The following is a 22,355-nucleotide window of genomic DNA, read 5'->3' as shown; positions in this document are numbered from 1 at the left end:
TGGTCAAATTTAAACTAAATTCATATTTAAACTAAATTTTCTATATAATTCATATATTTCAAAAATATGATTATGCACACATGCAATTCTTTAAAAATGACCACTAACTTGATTTCTTATCCCCACTCTTAGTGATGCTAACTTAAAGACATTATCTACCTAATCTAAATAAAAGAAGACTCACTACAAAGTTTAAAATAATAATGCTGCCATGTGAGTCTTGGGTGGTTACTCATCAATAAGGGAAACGTGTTGGGGTGGGTGCACATCAAAAGAAAAAAAAATAAACAAAGCGCAATTGCAAATTCCTGCCACACAACTTCTCCAAATATTAAGACCTTCCTGGTCCTCACTTCTCCCTCTTAAACAGTATGACTGATAGAAGCCTAGGCAGAGTCAGGCACTAGCATCTGTAGAAATAAAATTCTGTTGTTGACATCGACAGACTTTCCAAGGTGGTAAGGTGAATACATTAAAAACCTTAGAGAACATAACAAACTAAGGACATTTATGCAGTACATGCAATCTCTCCCATATCTATCAAGCTCCAATCCAGCTTGCTTACTCCTAGATACCTTTACTGGTTCACTTCTGTAGTTATACTGCTCAAGCAGAGTAACTAAGGAAGGCATATGGAAATAATAGCTGAGTTAAGGCTTAAAAACTAAATCCTTTAAGCATATCTAAAATAAATCCATAACAAATCCTACTCATCCACACACACATCAGTACAAAGGAACCAAATTGTCCTTTTATTAACACATTACTTTTTAGTGGGAGCTCTTTGGATATTTATTATTATTATTATTAATGGGATTGGGCAAAGAAGAAAAATAACAAACATGAGCTAGACATAAATATTTCTGGTTCTTCAAATCAACTTAAATTAAGACCTTACTGATGTTCTCAAATCTAAAATTATAAGTTTAAAAATAATAACTAGTGGAATGAATCCCAGTACTTTAGGAGGCTGAGGTGAGAGGATTGCTTGAACCTAGGCATTCGAGATCAGCCTGGGCAACATAGCAAGACATCATCCCTAACAACAACAACAAAAAATTTAGCTGGGTATGGTGGTGGTGGTGTACCCCTGAAGTCCCAGCTACTCAGGAGGCTAAGGCAAAAGGACTACCTGAGCCTAGGAGTTTTAGGCTGTGGTGACCCGTGATCATGCCACTGCTCTCTAGCCTGAAAGCAACCTCGAATAATAATAATAATAATAAATCAACAATAAAAAAACCCCAAACCAAAAAACTAATAAATAGTAGAACAGTATTCTACTATAATAGAATAGAATAGAATACAGTGTTCTACTATAATAAATAGTAAGTGAAAAGTCAAATTCAGGAAGAATAACTAAAAGTTAATCGTGCAAAGAGGAACTGGAAGGAAGGCAAAAGAATGAGACAGAGGAAACTGTAAGGGTTATCTCTGAAGGGTGTGATTTTGAAAAGTCTCCCTGGTCAGTGTGTGGAGAGTGGATTAGAGGAGTTCAAGACTTGAAGCACATAAATAAACTAAGATGCTTTAGCTAGTATCCAGGAAAGAGAAGATGATACCTCAAATTAAAGATAGGCAATGACAATGAAAAAAAAAGACATTTGCAATATTTGGTAGATAAAAATTTACAAAATTTTATTATTTATGAAGTTTTATGAAACTCCATAATCATAATCCATGATTACGAAGGATGGCTATCCTTCATATATCTACTATATGACTTGATATAGGGAGAGAGGTGAAAAAGGAGAAACTGAAGGTGATACACAGATTTCTGACTCAGACAATTGAAATCAAACTCAGGGAGAGAGGAATGTATGAGGAAAGATGGAGGTCAGTTTTAAACAAGCTGAGTTAGAGGCTCAATGAGATATCCAAATAAATATGTTTCCTCTAAATACTCTGATACTTTGTTCTGAAGATCAAGATAAATCTGGGCTAGGGAGTGAGACTTCTGAATCATTATCCTAGAGATGATGACAGAAGCTGTGGGGGTGGGTGGGATCCTCCAGGAAGAACGAGAGTAAGAAAGAACATAAGAGGGTTCAGAGTAGAGAGCCTCAAGGAATGCCAGCATTTAAGGATTAGAAAGAAAAGTAATCCAAAAAGAAAGTTCTACACAGCATGACACAGGAGGCCAAGAGAACTTTTTTCCAAGGAGGAGAAAGTGGTATTTTGTCAAATATGACCAAATGGTTAAATAAGTTGATAACAAAGTAACCCATTGTGTTTAGCAACAGAGACAAGTGACTTTACTGAGGGAAGTCGCAATGGAGTAGTAGTATTGGAAGCCAGAAGGAAAATGTATAGGTGAGAAATAGGTGATGGTTTACTTGTAGATACTCTAAAAAAGTCTGGCTAGAAAGGAGGAGCAAGAAGGTAGCACTGGAAGGAGACTGCAGGTCGCAGGATTCCCCACCCCCTGCCCCCTTTTTTTAATTAATGGAAGATATTTACTTACGTATAAAAGCTGAGGGAAAGGAGTTAGCAGAGAGGAGTGTTGGTTGGTACAGAAGAGACAGTTTTACTGAAGTAATGAAGTACTAAGTAGGAAAGCAGATAGACATTATTTCCAGCAAAGGACTGAATGGGTAAGTCTTAGACAAAAAAGACATCTCTCTACTGTGACAGGGAAACAGGGAAAGATGGAGTCTAGACAGTAATGTTAAAGGTATAGTAGTGGGAAGTGAAGAGCGTTCAGAGCATTCATAACTATTGGTTTCTATATTCTCTTTTTAAAAAAAATTATTTATTTATTATAAAGATGTGGGGTACAATTCAGGGTTGGGTATACAAACGCTGATCATGCAGGTACCCTTGTTGATGAGGTTATGCCCCTCCCTCCCCTAGTAGTTTCCCTCAACTGCCAGTCCCACCCCGCCTCCCCTGACAGTTTTCCACTACTGCCAATCATAGTTTCTATATTCTCAATGGAATAAAAGACAAGAGTATTTGTCTACAGTGTTTTCCTCCATGCTTCCATCTAAGTTCCTTTTGATCTCAAAATGATCACATAAAATCTGAGTCCCTTCTATTATTCTCTTTCATGGCACCTTAATCTTTGCCTACAATTGAATAACTTGTCATTATGTAAATCTTTTGTGTTTACCTGTTAATCACCTACCTCTACCACTAGACTATAAACCCCAAACAAAGACTGAGCCATGTCTGGTTTGTTCAATATTGCATATACAGCACGTGAAAGTATCTAGCACTTAAGTGCTTAATACATATTTATAGAATGAATGAATGAATGAAACCTCATCTGAATCACTCATCTGTCCTTTCTCTGTGTTCCCATGGAACTCTGTTTATATCCTAGTGTTACTGTCATCACACTCCACCTTTGATTACACTTATTTGGGTATAGGTTTATCTCTATCACTATATTTATAGTTCTGTGCCTTGCACTATCTTTCTCAGCACAAATGTTTGTTGTTTTTGATCAGGACAGTATTTTAAGATAAGGCTGCTACAGGATCCCTAGGTAAGACAGAATGCAGAGATTGGCAACAAAGAGACATCTTAGGAAGCTGTTATAATGCCTAGGAGAGAGATAAAAGAGGATTGAAATTAATGTGAGGAAATGCAAGAAAACAGAAGTATAATCTATAACACTTGAGAAAATTCATTTTGATAATGAGGGAAAAGACAGGATCCAAGAGGACAGGATTTCAACTCAGGTTCCTAGCAGGATAGGGTCTCTATGAATTAAGAAGGAAATACAGAAGAAATAGCAGATTTGGCAGTTGAGAGATAAGCAATTAAAATGAAAATGAAGATAATCCAAATTTTCTGATATTTCTCAATTAAATTGTATTTATTTGGTACTCATTTCATATCCGTATATTCATGTCGGAAAAAAAATGTGGACAAAAGTGATTTGTCTTTTATTTGAAGAAATATGATCTACTCATAAAATCTAAAAATATTTGCATACACAATAAGCTACTCAAAGTTGTGCTATTAGCAGAAAGTATTAATAACAACCAAAAAGAACAACTTGAAGTGTGGGCTCAGGTTTTCAGGGAAGGAAGGAGATAGAATCTGAACTGACTTGAAATATAAGCAGTATTTGGATTGGTTGAAAGTCTTGGTGGAAAGGTATGAGGAACAAATAGTGAGAAAGTGCCCTTTTTTGAGAAGGAACAAATATATCTAATGAAAGAATAGGAGGTAAAGTTAGTATCTTCAGATGAAGGATTTAAGCTTGATCTAATAGGCAATGGAGAAACGCTACATCTAATTAACAAAGAAGATAAACAGCATTTTAGAAAAAACCTTGGGAAAAGAATAAAAGGTGAACACATAGAAGAAACACTAACTCTGCTAATCCTCACACAAAATTAGATTTGAGGCAAGGCTAAGTCAGAAAAAGTAGAAAATGCAATGACAAGGAAATGTTGGGCAGTGATGAAAGAATCAACAGTTTTGTTTCTCTTTCTTATTATTCTAGTCTTTGAGAATCACCAAGAGTCTACGTGGCAGTTTGTCTCACCATAATAGCTGTTTCAAAGGTATTTCAAAAGAGAATAAAAACAATCTTCTCAGAATGGAAGGTAAATATTGGGAAGATTTTCTTAAATAAGGGAACATGTAGGAGTTTTAACTCTATTGATTCTAAATCTGAAGGTCTCTTTCAAGAATAAGGTGCAGAAAACAACAAACTATGGATATATGGAAGAGGAAAAAAGATATGTCCTTAGTTGTGCGAATCTCATGTCTATTTAAAATTACTTTACAGTAACCATAATAGATAACATAAAAGCCAAGGGAGAAACATCCCCAGGAAATGGAGGTAACTTGTGAAAGGAGAGAGCTCATTTAACCTAGTCTGTGTGGTTTCAGTCAGGGTATAAAGAATTAGGCCAAGAAACTGCACTAGGCATAGGAATCAGTTGAATAAACTCATCCACTTCAGACTTCATTTCAGATATCTCATTAGAAACTAGAGGACAAACTAAATTCCAAATCCATCAAAATAAAGTTTACTCTAGCCATCAGTGCCAATAAGCATGAGTGTAAACACTACTTGCTGACTGTAAAAGAGTACTTCTAACACAATAATTGATTTAGATAAATGATGAAGAATTAAACTAATTAACTATAGAAAATATGCACTCTATACTTAGGTACATATTACAGAATTTAGGATGGCAAGACAGAAATAATTTTACTTAAATGGTTTCAACCTTTGTAAAATACACAATATGCTTCTAAATTCGTAAGTAGAAATCTTTCAGCAAAAAATAAAATTATTAATTAAATTTTGTGTGCTTTACTGCCACTTGTACTAGGCAAACATAAACAAGATTTTAAAGATTGTCTTGGTAACTGTTGAAAGTATTAAAAGTGAAAATAAATATTTTTTTTGAGAACCAAAGAAGACAGAGAGAGGGTATTAAGAGGAGCTTTGTTTCAGGCTCAAATTTTGGATTATTTTGAAAGGTAATATAGTCCATCCTGGTTAAGGACTGCAAAAGCAAAAGAATATGTAAACGAAGGGGAAGTAGAAAAGTTTTTTAGTTTCTTTCTAATAAAAAAATTCCAGGCATACAAATATTCTAATAAATAGGGGGAAAAAACCCTAGTATACAACATAAGCCACAAATTCTTTTAAAATCATGTGTGACAGTTCCCTTTCATTATAAGTGCAATTAGGAAGAGCTGACAGCATTCATTTATGCAACCTGAAAATTTATATTACTGTTTGCTTAGATCTAAAAACAACTTTAGGTCAAACAAGTAGAGCGTGAAATTAATTTCACTAATTTTTATTTTAATGGAGGATAAATAAGGTATTTAACTTATAAGTCTTTAAGAAATATTTTAATAAAATACACAGTTATGTCTGGTATATAACATAAGGGTGTATAAGCAATATAAGTTTAACAAGACAATAAGCAGGCATGCAAAATTTTCTAAATCAAGTTTCAATATTAGCAAAGTATATAGTGAAGACTAGAGGTAACTCTAATCATTAATTTACGATATTCAAGTAACACTGAAAAAAGTGTAATTTGTTTTTAAAATACAGGAATTAACAGAAAAAATATTTAATACTAAAATATATAAAGCTGATACAAATCTGAGACTGATTAACCAAACTCCTTTAGACAAGTAGTTAAGAGATACTGAGAGCTTGTACATGAAGAAGCACAGTCAAGCTATTCACTAAATATAGCTTTATGGCTAATAATAGAAATGCAAATTAAAGTTATTGTTTAAAAAACTGTATTAAACTGTATTACTACTATAAATGCATCAAATACTAGAACTTACACCTAATACAAAAAAGCTGTGGAAAATAGGTACATTCAAAAGTTTTAGGTCACACACATCTTTTGGCAATGACAAATAAGAGCTATTAGATTGTTTATATCCTTTAACCGAGTTATTCCACCCTGGAGAATCTACCTAAGCTTATATCCCGAAAGAGAAAAGAAGTATACTGCATTTTTTTAAAGCAAAAATGATGGAAACAACTCAAATATGCAACAAGCAGGGAATAGTTAAGTTATGATGTATAATCCAAGGAGAATAGCATATCTGTTGAAAAGGAAGAACCTCACTTTTATGATAAAGCAAAAAGTATATAACAAAAACTTTTAAGTTAAAAAAAGAATGCAGCATGACATGAAAATACTACTACAATATAAAAAATTTATGTTTACACAGTGAAGATGAGTGTTTTGAAAATAGCTTTTAAAAAGTGTATAGATTTTTCACTATAAAGATAATAATAAAGTTGGTATAAAAATTAAAATGAAGATATAACTTTTGAAGTCATTGATATTTCTAGGAGAGTTTTATAATGTTTGGTATAAGAAATATTCTTTTTTAAAAAGTGGTATCAGGTTTCTCTGGAAAGTCATTTCTGGGTATTATGAAGTAGGCCAGTCTTTGTTATCTGCAATATTATGGCAATATTTTCAATGTGGAATCATACTTTCATGGCTGAAAAACTTAGTTTTGATAAGCTGGAAAAGGAGGTTCCAGACTATATTCAAATATATCAGAGTGAGCTTCTGATGATCAAATGTTTTAATAGTAATAATTTGGCTTTTAAATTAAACCCAAAGCACTCTAATACTTTAATCCTAAGCATTTTAATGCTAAGGATGAAAAATTAAAATATTTGGCCACTGTGAATTAATCATCTTGAAGACATAAGCACATCTTATCAACTGCCAACAGAGATTTGTAAGATCCAGTTCCCCCAAATAATTTTTTTTATGTTCTTTTTGCACTTCTCACCAACCAAGATGCTGCTTTAACTCTGGGCATTTTATAAGTGACACTCAGGTAATGTGGGTTCCTATGACAAATGTGGATCATAAAGCAGGATTAAGAGAAACTTACGTTCTTTAAAGTTTTAAAAGTATTTTAGAACTGATATGAGTCAATAACCCTAACTTTGGAAAGATTTCATATAATTTTCTATAAATCATGACGGAAAGTAAGTTTAGAAAGGCAGTGATAGAAAGTGGGCTTTTTATTGCACATATTCTCTATTAAAACATTATCATATCCCTTTGCCCCCCAAAAGAAAAAAAATCGTAAGAAGGAACTAAGCACATTTAAACAAATAATTCAGTGAAAAAAATCTGATAATTAATCCACTGATACAAAGCATTTAAAATAATTTCCCAATGGAAGTCACCATCCCTTAACTTCCATCAAAACATACTGTATCTTTTAGTGAAAAATATTTGTGGAAATAAAATTACAAAGCCCAAACTAACCTGAGAGCTCTGTACACAGGGATGGCTCACTATAAGGCTGCCTCCTAACCAGCATGGAGTCCGTGCCAGAAAGCTCCATTGCTACACTAAAAAAGTACAGTTTAAGTGAGGTTAATTCTCTGAATTTTCTACCTTTCTAATAAGGTAAATAAAGGAAGACAAAAAGTACCAGTGAATAATGCATGCTGAATCTCTGAAATTATCTTAGTACAAAGGCCAAAATATAATTCTTAAAAACAGATTGGCAAAATACTTAAGAAATAAATTATTATAATTGCAGTACAAGGAGGACAAAAGGTCAGACATTTTGATTACATGAACCTCTGATATTATTTGGCTGTAACATACTTAGCATATTTATAATAATGTCTATTATTATAAATAACTTCACATATGGAATGTATGTAGGCAACACAAGAGTGTGTTAAGAAATAAAATACCTATTTCCAATATGTTCTACTTAAGTATTTGTAAACTTTCTGTACTAAAGTTGAGAGGTTTCTATCAAATTTGAAATATCAGGTATAGCTGTGAAGTATTCACTAAATCAGAATTTTGACTTTCTTTTTTTATCTTTGAAATATTTATTGAGTATTTACTAAAAACAAACCTTCTGTTTTGGACAAAATAATTTCTGACAGAGGCTAGGTTTTCCTCCTTCTCCAACTAAAAGTCAATTTCATCCCTATTTTCATATTGTTTTAACTTAATACTTCACTGCAGGACAAAGAAGAAATAACCATTTTTAAAGAAACCTACTGAGTCAACTTTTGAATAGTGAAAAAAATCGTGTCATTTTCTCTACCGCCAAACAAAAGACAAATTAGACAATCTGGCAATTTTCCTAAGAAAATATAGGAGGTTAAATGTTTTTCCATTCCTGGAACATTTTAATTATTAAGCTTTAAATTTGGAGTACAAAAATGTACTTACTTCCAAGCTGCCTCTCTTTATTGGATTCAGTACTAATAATTTTTTCAGAAGATTTTCACAGTCTGTGGACATATAGAAGGGAATACGGTACTTCCCTCGTAAGACTCGCTCCCGCAGTTCCTTAAAAAATAAAAGAAAGCATTTATAATAGGTTTTTGAAATGATTGTATTTGTGGATGAAAATGGTAATGTCAAATTTAGGTGATACCTTTAAATTCTGGCCATCAAAAGGCAAGGAACCACTGACCAATGTATAGAGAATGACACCCAGACTCCATACATCCACTTCAGGGCCATCGTACTTCTTTCCTTGGAAAAGCTCAGGAGCAGCATAAGGTGGGCTTCCACAAAATGTGTCCAATTTGTTCCCAACTGTAAATTCATTACTAAAACCAAAGTCAGCAATTTTAATATTCATATCAGCATCAAGGAGAAGGTTTTCAGCCTAAGAGAGAAAATAATAAAAAGAACAATGTAAAAAGCCTACATAAAATACAAATATTTATTAAGATAACATATATTTCTTGCTTCTCATTTCTCAATGTAATATAAAACTTAGAAGCCCAGTATGGTACTTTAATGCCTAACAGGTCTAAATGACATCAATATAAGACTGAATTTTAACACTGCAAAAGGAAAACTCTCGTTTATATGCACACATGCAACAATTTAAGAAAGGTTATTTAAAACTCATTTTCTTCCACTGGTTATTTTAAACCCATTTTCTTCCTTATGGTAAGAAACAGTCTAAAGAACATACATAACACGAATCCATCTTGGACTTAAACCACAAGATAACTCAAAGGAGCTCAATTTTAATAACGTATTGTTGGTTAAAGCAAGGCTCCAGAGTATATCTAAAATAACTGCCAGTCAGAGGTTCTGTGACTACTAATTTATTCCTTTGTCCTTTCTTGTAGAATGTTTTCTTAACAAAGTACTGTTTAAGAAAAACAAAACAAAATAAACAGCCTCTATTAGATCGTGTCTGTTTTAAATTTCCTTTTGCTATTCTGAGACTAGATTCTCTTCTTGAAATATATTACACAGAAAGCAGTGAATCCTCCCTCCCATGATTTGAGATGCTTGTTTCTAAAATCCTAAAACAGAAGCACTCAAAAGAGGACATTTTAAATGTGTCTTTTATAAATGTAGGCAACTCAATAAAGGACTCACTTTTGTACATTTGCTGTTTCAAACGCTATGTTATCACTGATGGACAGGTTGCTTTGTAGATGTGTTTTATAAGGCTCCAAAAAGAAATAAAATTTAACTAAATCAAAAATCAGAATTCTCTGTATCACTGAAGGGTTCAGCAGTCATCAGGGCCAGATACTCTGCCCATTATAAAGCTTTTCCCTCCATCATCCCCTTCATTTTTTCCCCCATTTTTTATGGCATACAAGTTTGGGATATTTGTTTTCAGTTTATTTTGGAAAATGCAGATATACCTAGTACCCAAAATATGCCATAAAAATGAAGTATCACTGGTGACATAAATATAAAAGCATATTAATTTGGGAAAATTATACTACACTGTAACATTTTTGGACTGTGACAAAACCAGTTTATTTTGATGTTCTAATTTAAGGCCTGGTCATTGTAAATTTATGAAGCTGTTTGTGAACAAGTTGAATTTTCTCTAGAAATGTCTGAGGGATCAAACAGTCTATCCAGAAGAGGAGAGATTCAGGGCGCCTGAGGTCTCCTTCAGAAGTGCACAGGAAGACTCTCCATTGGACTGGAGGGAAAACACATGGTGTTGAACATTTTTTGTGTGTGCAGATTTTGTTCAGATAAGAAACGAGATGATAAACTGGGAGTCAAACACAGAAATAGGGAATAGTCCCCTTTTTCTTTTCTTTCTTTGTAAAAATGATTTCCCTTAAAATAGCTGAGGAAGGAAACTGAAAAATAGAAAAATTTGGAACAGCAGAAAATTGATAAGCTCAGAAAATGGAACTAGGATACAAAATTAGACTTCTGAATACTGTTTAGGACAATATATTCAAATGTAACACAAACTGGTGCTAGTAACTGACAAAGGTGACGGGAAAAATAAGTAAAAAGAAAAATAAGACTCCCAGGTAAGGAACTATGCAAATTAAATTTAGAAGAACAGAGAAAAAAAAGATTAAATGTTTTAGCCTAGGGAATTTCTACCTTCATCTTTTGAACTAAATCTATGTGGCCACATTTATTGACTAACCATACATTTTGTATTACAAAGTATGCTAGTTTATACTTATCACATGCATGTAGTATTCACAAAAATGTTTCAAAAGTTTCCTTATTTCTTTGAGTTTAAGGTAGAATGAACACTGGCTTTTACATCAGGTTAATGTGAATCTATGCCCTGACCTTGCTTCTGTCTGAAGGGGACCTTCAGGCACTTTCAGCTGGGGACAAAGAACCACATTTATGTCTTTAAAGGAAGCTAATTAATGGTGAATCAAATCTTTTAACTTTTAAAGCTAGAAAATCTCTCATTTATATTTTCTTCATTTGTTCAGTGAAAATATTACCTTTCATAAAATTGCCAAGGTACCTTGAATAGTGTCTGACAGTTGGGCAATCAAAAGAATGACTATAAAATTATCAGTAAATATCTCAATGATGAAGAATTTTTTTTTGTTATAAAATCAGCAGCTTACCTTAAGATCACGGTGAACAATGCATTTTTGATGACAATACTGTACAGCAGATACAATCTGAAAGTAATATTTGGAAAAAAGAGTCAAAATTATTTTGAGGTAAAAACACCCCAATTTCTCCCAATCATCACCTCCAATTTAGATACACTGCTAACTCAGATTTCAAAGTAATATTTAACAATTCTACTATTCCTTTAGTTCAGAAAATTATAATCATTAAAGTGATAAAACTTTTCCTTTCAAATGTAGAAAATGTAGAAACTTGATATTCTCTTGCTAATATACAATAAAATATTTCTTTGTCAGTCTGAAGATTTTGTATGGGTCATTATACTTCTCTGTTTACATGATTGAATGTGTACAATTTGTAGATTTGGTCAAATGGTTTATTACAGTGTTGAAATAAAAACTTTGGTACATGTGAATTAGTTAAAAAAGTAAAACTCTATTCTAGGAATTACATCACATGTTCAAGGTATGTTTCTTTAGTAAGGCCAATTTACTAAGAATTTATCAATAAGGTATTTAGCAATACCATCTATTTATCTGTTCATATATACAGAGAAAGGAAACATTTTAAGTCTTAAAAACAAATCTCATCATCAAAAGAAAGGACGGGGAAAATGAAACTTACATTTTAAACTGTCACTAACTAATTCAGTCAGGCAGAGTATTCTATACCTGTAACTACGTTTTGTATGCAGCTATAATTTTTAGTCATTACATAGGGCTCTGTGGGAACAAGGGCTAAACAGGAAGAAACTAACAGTTTAAAGGTAAAAGATATAAATGAGAAATAGATTATAAACAATCCTATGATAGTTTCTTATTATGTAAAATACAGAAATGCAAAGTATCTGACAGCAATCAATTAAGAGCTATTTTGTACATATAATTATATCTGATGAATAGAAGGGTGACCATTTTAATGCAGAGCATAACATTCAATTCTGTGGATTCAGTTAAATGTAAACACAGTTTGAATGTTCACTGTTGGTTAGGCATTTACAAATGGAGATAGAAATGAGATTTTTAAAAAGTCTAAAGGTAATGTGAAGTATGACCATGCTAAGAGGAATGAAAGTGAAAAAAAGGAACTTCAAAGTAGAAGTGAAACTGATATTTCAGCATTATAAAATTATTCTAATGTGTATTAAATTGATTCAGACAGAAAACATGAATTCAAAACAAAATCATCAACACACAATGAGTAATATATATTTCAACTTCATTCATTTTGATTAAACAGTTATTGAGTACCTGCTATGTGCAAGAAAACGTGCTGGTTACTAGGCAAATATAAAAATGAACCCTACATGGACCCTGCCATTAGGATCTTACAATCTCATTAAGAAATGAAAACATGTATGAGAGTAACTATAATACAAGGTAGAATCACAGAAGCAGAGGTATAAAGAAGTGAGAGAATCATAAAAATAATTTTAGGTGGAAATGCTTCCTGGAGTAGGCACTATTTGATCTAGACCATCCTTGAAGGGCAGCAATATTTTAAAACATGGAGATTTATGGGGTTGTGGGGGCAAGAAGGTGAAATGCATTAATAATGAGGGAACACAGCATATTCGAAAAGTAGATGGAAAAATGGTGACAGTGGGAGTCAAACCTTGATAGACAGTCTGGCAAAGATTTCTGAATTACAAACTAAGCAGGTACTTCAGAACTACTAAATGTTTTTGAGTGGGGTAATGGTAAATAATTATGATTAATTTGAAGTGTGACTTCTAAAAAAACAACAGAACCTAATGATAAATATTTGTAGTATTAGTTTTCTTAAGAAACATGCTTCAAAATTCTAATACCCAATTTTCACTAAATAATGTTCACTGCTGCTCTGCAGTAACTTATAAGTGGGTCAGGAATTCCCATGCTTGAAGTAACAGCTTTGATACTAGAAGAGTTAAATCAATGTTATTATTTTTTTTTGCAGGCGGATGAAGAAGCATTGCGAGAGAAATGGCTGCTAGGTGGTCTTAAACTGCCTTACTGTTTTTGGTGGTATATCTAATAGCAGAGCCAAAAGACATTTACATTTATATGTATATTTCATTGGACATAAGCTATAGTTATAGTATGTTCATATTATAAGATTTTTTGTATCATGGATGACAAAAATTTGCCAATAATTATTTTATCTTTTACAAGTCACGTGTTTGTATGATCCAGTGAAGGCTTGTGACAGATGATAATTTGGTTACCAAATATAATTAGAGGCCATAAATTTTACCTCAGACATAATGGTCTCTATGAGAGACCACTGGAATCAAAAGTTTTCAGAGTCCTACAGCTTCAAGAATGGAAAGATAATTTAAAAGAATGCTCTACATTAAATGTGCATTCCCCCCACTATGACCTCTGAGCTATCAGTCAAATGGGATAGGTTATGCTATTACCATACTTGCTTAGCAGGGTACAATTTCTGCCATGAAGGAAATTCTTGCTTCTCACTGTGAGAACCCCCATTCATAAGCCCAACTTTTATAGCATTATTCTACGGGTACACCTTCCCATTGTAAAACATTTTGTATTTCCATAAATAGGACATACGAGCTTCCCAATGATCCTTTTATTATGGATCTTGAAAAAGTGATTTACAATTAGCCTTGCACTGACCTGAAGACTACATATGTCAGTGTTTTCCATTGAGATAAAGTTATTAGAGCTGCTCTGCAGTAACTTATAAGTGGGTCAGGAATTCCCATGCTTGAAGGAACAGCTTTGATACTAGAAGAGTTAAATCAATGTTATTATTTTTTTTTGCAGGCGGATGAAGAAGCATTGCGTGAGAAATGGCTGCTAGGTGGTCTTAAACTGCCTTACTGTTTTTGGTGGTATATCTAATAGCAGAGCCAAGGACACATATATGTATGTCCTTGCTAATGCAGTACATTCTTTCACAGTTAAAATTTATTAAAAATCATAAAATATAGAGCAAATAAAAATAAAACTAAAGGTATACTCATTAATCCTCCAAGAGTTTAAATCAAATCCATCAAGGGAAAAAAGCTTCAAAAATAAATATAATCTTTAATCAGATAACTACAAAATGTGTATATGTTGGGGATATGTCTGTGTGTGTGTGTGTGTGTGTGTGTGTGTGTGTGTGTGTGTGTGTGTGTGTGTGTGTAGCCCTGTTTCTAAACATGTGAGTTATTAACCTTTCTAGTTATGGAGGAACACATATAGATATTAAATATATTTAATATTTATAATAAATGAATAATTACATAAAAATATTTCCCACTGCTTTACAATTTAAATAGCATTCATTTGATACTCAACCTCTGCAATGTGAGGAATATGAAGTTGATTTCAAAATAACTCAAACTTTATTTGAAAAAAAGTCAATTTTTAATTATTTGTATCGATATGGAAATACCTGTGTTTCAATTTCCTATCCTGCTCCTGCCCACCAGTAAAGATGGCAAGCTTTTCTAAACATCAGGCATTTTCAACTTCTCTAATTCCATATAGTACCCAGTACAATATTCTACACTTATTGAAAAATAAAACTAGCTGAGTAAAAAATAAAGATAAGTAGCAATAAACTTTAAACTATATATTAAGATCCCAGTGGAAGTATTTAATGACAACTGGAATTTTCTTGGTGGTCTACTAATTAAAACAACTATAACTGAAACTGAAACAATAGTAATGTTTAAAATGCTGACTTGTAATGCTTTACTTAAGGGTAAGCTTGGAATTCCATCCTATGATGAGAAAGAATTTAACAGGATGTGGCTGCATGCCACTCAGTTTCTTAAAAATGTTTTCCTCATTAGTAGTTGTCTTTACATTCAGCTATCTTAAAATAGATGCTTTCAGGAATCTATTCTTAATAAAAGAGCTATGTATGCCTTTGGTATATAAACCATTTCACAAATTGTTTACCAAAATGTAGTAATTCTGTGAGATAGTAATAACTAAATTTCCATAAAACAAGCAAATTCATTCCATGATCAATCTGGAGAATGTTAAGTCAAAAAAGTTAAACAGCCATTTTCTTTCCCTCCTTTTCAGGACTTTTCCAATTGTATAACATGTTAACATGAATGTAAATATCTTAAAGGAAGATCTTATATCAGTATTCAGTGTTTCCCAAACATATTGACTACAGAACCCCTTTAATTATAGAATCAGTGTTCATTCTTACAGAAGGGCTGTGTGTCATTTTCTAAATGAGAATTCTAGTTCCACTGAGAGAAAATTTAGGATCTGGTAAGTTGTCAGCTGAAACTTTAGTAAATTTATGAAAATTTACAATTCATTAATTTGTTATTTCCATAGTAATTTATAAGTACGCTTATTTTAATCACTTCAGTCCTAAAAATTAAAAATAAAATCCTAGGTAAATTTAAATTATTTTTATTTCTATAACAGTCATATTCAAGTTGAACTGGATATATAAATATCTTATAAATACCTTACCATATTCCTGTTCTACATTTGCAAGGCTCCTGGCCTACTAGGCTAAATAAAATTGACCATATTCTTTAAATGTACAAAAATGAGTTTAAATACCAAGACATCTTTAATTATAGGTAATACAATAAACCTTTTAAGCAATACACATATATGCTATATACATAAAGCCAATAATACTTCATAATAATTACTGGATAAGGGCATCAAAGGATTAAATATTTCTTTTCCATTTCAATCTAGTCTATATTTCCAAGATATTCAAAGAGTTAATAAGGTAAGTCTCACCTATAAAAATTCACTATTTACGACCATCTAAAAATAACCATCTGTAACTATTTTAAATTTAAAATAATAAAGAATAGGTTCATTTTTCAGAATTTCTACATTCTTAAAAAGTGTAAGCAGGAATTTTTTCTTAAAATACCATGTACTATGAAGTCTAGTTTGTAATACTGTCCAATGTATTATCACTAAAAATATCAGCAAAACAAAGTTGAAAACTACTTTCCATACCTGCCTAAATTTTGCACGGGCCTCTTTCTCTTTCATTCTTCCATGGGCAACTAAGTAATCAAATACTTCACCTGAATCAGAAAGGTAAAGCAGGTAGTAAAATATACAGAGATTTTCAGTTAACAATATATGCAATGTCAAGTTTTTGCCTTGTTTTTAAAGAAACTTTCGGCCCACAGTTTTCAGATGCTCTGTTTAAGTCACAAACTAACACATGAATAGAAAAAAGGGAAAAAAAATACAAACAGAATTGAATATCTGCAGCAGCTTATGATTTAGCAAAACTCTTTAAAAAATAAGTAACAAAAACATAATAAAAAAACTTGCTTTCTGTTTTCAAGTATTATGTAAAAATACAGTCAACTCTTTATTATCCATTCCAGTAAAGGGAAGCCACCGCCTGGGCAATCAAAAATTACATTTGGTTTTGTATTTGGGGGTTACATTTCAAACAAAATAATAAAGTTTCATGTTGATTGTTCTTTTAAACCCTACTCGTCATGTAGTCTTGATAAAATTCCACTTCCATTCTCAGTGGTTTATCACTTTTCTTCCCATACTCTAATTATGCGTATTCTCATTCTACTCATTTCATGTATTTTGGTGGCTAGCCACAAATTATACAGAATTAAATCATCCGTGTATTCAGCTCTATTACCTCATATGAAATGTAAACTACCTGGACACCATCATCATGTCTGTACTTCATTTGTATCTTCATCTCCATGATAGAATACAAAGTGGACAGACAACAAATATTTCTTGAAATAATTTAAAAATAACTAGAACCTGTAGAAATTATGGGATCCATGATTTTACATCTATACGTGTTTTCACTTTTCTCTAGTCAGTGATAGTTTAAAAACAAATTAATATTTAGTTACAATATTAAAAATGTTATCTTAGTGTAAGGGATAAATTTCTTTTTTATTCTTACATTTGCACTATAAGATATACACGTACACTAAAAATTCACTAAGTGGTTTAAAGAGCTCTTATAAAGTATAGCAAAGTGGTAAAAACAAAACAGAAAACCTCAAGCTTTAAAATCAGACCAATTTTGGTATATCCCTAAGTAGCTACTGAGAGACATCAGGAAGATTTCTTAACTTCATTAAGACTCAGTTTCTACCTACGGCCTATTCACGTGGCTATTGTGAGGATTAAATGAAATAATGCATGTGCTTAGCACAGTGACTGGCAAATAGTAAGCACTCAATAAATGATATACTTGTACCTAGGTATACAGATATATCACATATACATATATGCAATATCAATCCTAGGATATAAGTAAAATATTAAAAAATAAAATATGTAATGAATGTATGTCAGATGAAACTAGAACATCTACAATGTTAGACAGCAATTATATCAAGCATACTTAAGTGATTAAATGGAATGATGAAAACAGAGAAATGAATGGATGCTCTCGTTGACTCAGTATAGTTAATGTAAGAAATATGTTAATAATTGTTAATTCTAATTAACCTACAAAGTAGTTAATTATAGATCTGTGAGTTTAGGCTGAGAAAGATATATGCAAGAGTTCAAAAATGTGAATCTATTCTCTCTCTCTCTCTTTTTTAAAAATCAGAGTCTCACTCTGTCACCCAGGCTGGAGTGCAGTGCCATGCTCACAGCCACCGCAGCCTCAACCTGCTAGGCTCAGAAGATCCTTCCACCTCAGCCTTCCAAGTAACTGGAACCAAGGCACATGCCATTATGCCCAGCTAGTCTTTTTATTTATTGTAGAAATGAGGTCTCACTAAGTTGCCCAGGCTGGTCTCGAACCCCTGGGCTCAGGCAATCCTCTCGCCTCTGCCTCTCAAAGTGCTGCAATTACAGGCATAAGGATCTATTCTTAAGTTTTTGCCTGGAATGCTCATACCCCATATATTTACATGACATAGTCCTTCATTTTCATATATTGTTTACATGTCATTTAATTTCCAAATTAGAATGTAAACTTCTTGAGGGCAGAAACTTTGTCTTTGCGCACCCATGTAGTTCCAGCACCTAGAATATTATGTAATACATAATAAGCATTTAATAAATATTGTCTGCATGAACAAAATAAAGAATAAATAAACCATCCCAGAGTAGCCCTGATACCTACTTTTTATAGGTTCCTTTGGATTAAATGTGGTTCAAAGCAAAAAATTATTTCTTTGATTTTCTAATCACTGAAGATTTTCATTCCATTAATCAACTGGAATCAATTGACTGACTCCTGGCAAAGAGGCAGTTGTCTGACTTAGCTCTTATTCTTTTCAAGTCGGAGGCTTATTCTATTGCTAAGGTGTGTAATAGTATGCTTACAGTCTCTACAGACTCTGCCTGTTGGGTTCAAAAGATTCTTCCACCTCAGTCTTTCATGTAACTGGAACTACAAGTGCACAGCTAATTTTTTTTTTTTCTTATTGCAGAAATGAGGTCTCGCTAAGTTGATCAGGTTGGTCTTGAACTCCTGGCTTAGGCATCCTCTAGCCTCCGCCTCGAACAGTGCTGGGATTACAGGCATGAGCCACTGTGCCTGGCCTGATTTAGCTGTTGTTCATACTTGATTTCTAGTGTGCATGCCAGAATCAATCCTAAAATATCTAGACATTTCAGAGAAAAAGTACTCAGTGTTTTATTTCCAGAGACACCTTACCATTTACAGATTTAAAAAGCAAGAAAATGATTATGAATTTAGGCTACAGCACCACGATGTTTTGAGTTACAGAATCACTGAATGGGAAGACCCCCAAATATCCTATCACCAGGAATCAGAGTTGAATGACGGACCAGTTGATTTGGTCTGAATTCCAGGACCCATCTCTCTACACTACTCCCCACTGCACCTCCCAACTATGCTATTGAAGGAGAGCAGTGATGATCCTGCATTCTCTGTATTACTCTAGCCATTGTTCCCCTTCATTAGCACCAATAGAGAGTTGACTGTACTTACCATTAACTGTTAAACTAACACATATAATATTAGCACAGCCTTGCAGTAGACCTTTATAAAAACAGAAAGGTGTCCACAGATTTTTAGTAGGCTATAATTTCTCATATCAAAGTGGGTATAGCCTCTTTCTCTAAAACATTACATCACTAAAAGAAAAAAAATTCTAACTGAATTAAAAATAATATTCAGGGCCGGGCTCGGTGGCTCAGCCTGTAATCCCGCACCTTTGGGAGGCTGAGGTGAGTGGACTGCCTGAGCCCGCGGGTTCGAGACCCACCTGGGCAGCAAGACCTCATCTCTACTAAATCAAAAAATCAGCCGGGTGTGGTAGGCGCATGCCTGTAATTCCGGCTACTTGGAAGGCTGAGGAGGAAGGATCGCCGGAGCCCAGCACGTCAAGGCTGCGGTGGCCGGGAGTAGCCACTGCACTCCAGTCTGGGCGACAGAGTGAGACTCCAACTCAAAAAAAATAATAATAATAATAATAATAATAATATTCAGGGTTCCTATGCAGACAGATTGTTATAGGAAACTAACAGAAGGATAAAACACCAGAGAAATAGTTCATTATATGGTATTTGTAGGCTCATTAATTTTATTATAGACTTACACATTATACAAATTTGCATGAGTGTTTTAATATAATTTTTCTAATATAATAATAATAGTAAACAATGATAACACAGATTTTCAGGTTAAATTAAAAACTTACATTAAAATATTTTAGGGTGACAAAAGCTTTGCAAAAAAGCTACTAAAATATGTGTAAAAAATTGAAAAAGCAATTAAATATACTTAACATCTATAATAAAATATTTTAGAAATATGAAACAGTATAAAGATATATAGTTTAGTTGCTGTAGACTAGAATAAATGCCTTTTATCCTAGTTTACATAAAGCAAAATCAGCATAAAGATCTACAAATATTATTAGTTAAAAGGGCTTAGCAATCAAATTCAACACTGTTGTTGAACTTATTGACTAGTAAAAAGTTAATCAGCCAAATTATTTCAGTTGCTCTCTTCTTCAATTGCTTAAATTCTGAGCCCTTAAAACCTTCCTTTAAGTATTCTTTTATTTTACTAATTAAATGATTAACTCCATAGATTTTAAACGCATTTTTGAGAAATAGGTTTCTATGCCTCACCAGAATTGTGATTTCGAGCTGATAGATTTCTCATTAAAGGGAAAGTGAAGGAGATAAAAGTGACTTTCTATTAACTATCAGTGTTTAAAAATCATTCCTATTTCTATCTCACTGCCATCTCATAAAATGTATAGATCAAATACTTGCTTAACTTGAAATATTTTATGGATTATCTTGATAATGTATGTATATTGAGAATCTGTCATATATGAACAATCAGTGAAATTACACTGATCTATAACACGCTTTCACTATAGATTTTATTACATACACTCTGCACTTGAGAGTCCCTGCTTATAGCCAAGAGCTTCTAATCATGATATATTATAAAAACATAATAAAATTTAGATAAGAATCAAAACATTTATAATATGACAATAAATATTTAGAGTTTCAAAAAAGTCCCACTAATTTTTAAATAAGCCAAAAATGATATTTATGATATAGAATCAAAAGGTCTTGAAAGCAAACACTGAATTTTCGTTAAGGTATAGCTTAAAGGCATTTTAATGAAACTATACATTCATTAAGAACAGTGAAAACATTAGTGTCATAATGAACCTTTAGGTGTTAATAATTCTGTAGGTCTCATCAAAGAGAACTTTTAAAGCCCCTTCATCCTTACCACCACTGGCGTATTCCATGACTAAATAGAGGGTCTTCTCTGTTTCAATAACTTCAAACAATTTTACTGAAAAAAGAAATTAGAGACATAACTCCATAATTGTTAGCATAGATTGAATATGCTTTAAGAAAATCTAAGGTAATACTAAACCAGTAGAAAATCTGAGTATTTACTAAACATTATTAATTACAATTTTAGGTTCAAAATGTCTCTCAAGGGTTTTTTACTCCTTGGAAGAAAACTACTTACCACAAAATGACTTGGAACCAACTTCTTGAGTTAAGAGAGTTAAGTTCCTGGGATCAAAAAACCATTACCTTTCAAATTAGAATAAGGTAATAAAAAAAGAAATCTTAAAATCAGACAACCAGAACTTTAACCAGTGCTTAAAAAGAGACTGTTATTGTGAGTTATCTTAAAATGCTAAACAGTCCTTGATACAGAAACAAAAAATTCTGTATTTATGTGATATTATAAAAGTTTCTGGGTTAAAAAAAACCCAAAAAATTAGTCAGGCGTGGTAGTGAGCACCTGTAAGTCCGGCTACTTGGAAGGCTGAGGCGGAAGGATCGCTGGAGCCCAGCAGGTCGAGGCTGCGGTGGCTGGGAGCGGCCACTGCACTCCAGTCTGGGCGACAGAGTGAGACTCCAACTCAAAAAACAAAAAACAAAGAAACCAAAAAAACCCCCAAACTTCTGAATTATTAAACTTATGCAGTTGAAATCATTCATTTTAAAAAATCACATTAACGGCTGTAAAACAAACAAGATTTTCAAATGTGCAAACAAAAGTTTAAAAATAGAGATTTAAAGCAGATTTTTTGCTTCTTACAGTCAAATGATTTTATATAATAATATATCTGATCAATAAACTTATTTATAAAAATGAAATTTTTTTAATCAAGCAAAAAACCAATTAAAAATAAATATAACATGCAAAAATAAATCAATAAAATGTCACCCTAATGGAAAAACCTACTTAAGGCTTACCTATTACAAAAAAACTTGCCGTAGCCATCCTCAATAATTCCCACACAAAATCAGGACTTGCCAAAAAAATTTACTAAAACTGAAATCCACTTTTTATTTTAATGCAAATAACTATGATCAAACCCAAGTGTACAGCAGCAAAATATCTGGGATTCATTTTTTAAAAATACCTAAATGAGCCGGGCTCGGTGGCTCAGCCTGTAATCCCACACTTTGGGAGGCTGATGTAAGTGGATTGCCTGAACCCGCGGGTTCGAGACCCGCACAGGCAACTTGGTGAGACCTCATCTCAACAATAAATCAAAAAATTAGCCGGACGTGGTAGCGCATGCCTGTAGTTCCAGCTACTTGG

The 22,355-nt window shown here is 32.8% G+C and overlaps 1 protein-coding gene across 1 annotated transcript in view; it reads right to left on the bottom strand.

The window, feature by feature from the left end:
* The window catches only part of LOC110595110 (serine/threonine-protein kinase MARK1), a gene marked incomplete at its 3' end in the record, with an annotated part of 32,700 nt that overhangs the window by 9,860 nt on the left and 485 nt on the right, over nucleotides 1-22,355 (bottom strand). Inside the window, exons 2-5 of the mRNA XM_021709634.1 lie at nucleotides 21,015-21,080; nucleotides 11,333-11,389; nucleotides 8,887-9,123; nucleotides 8,679-8,798 (exon numbers count right to left, since the gene is read on the bottom strand). Of these exons, the coding sequence (XP_021565309.1) occupies nucleotides 8,679-8,798; nucleotides 8,887-9,096 (330 nt within the window). The remainder of the gene's footprint in view (nucleotides 1-8,678; nucleotides 8,799-8,886; nucleotides 9,124-11,332; nucleotides 11,390-21,014; nucleotides 21,081-22,355) is intronic.

Source organism: Carlito syrichta, unplaced genomic scaffold (genome assembly GCF_000164805.1).
Source record: "Carlito syrichta isolate Samal-C Ts95f unplaced genomic scaffold, Tarsius_syrichta-2.0.1 Scaffold268348, whole genome shotgun sequence".
Classification (NCBI taxonomy): domain Eukaryota; kingdom Metazoa; phylum Chordata; class Mammalia; order Primates; family Tarsiidae; genus Carlito; species Carlito syrichta.
Note: the sequence above shows the minus strand (reverse complement) of the source record. Positions and strands in the feature narration are given on the sequence as shown.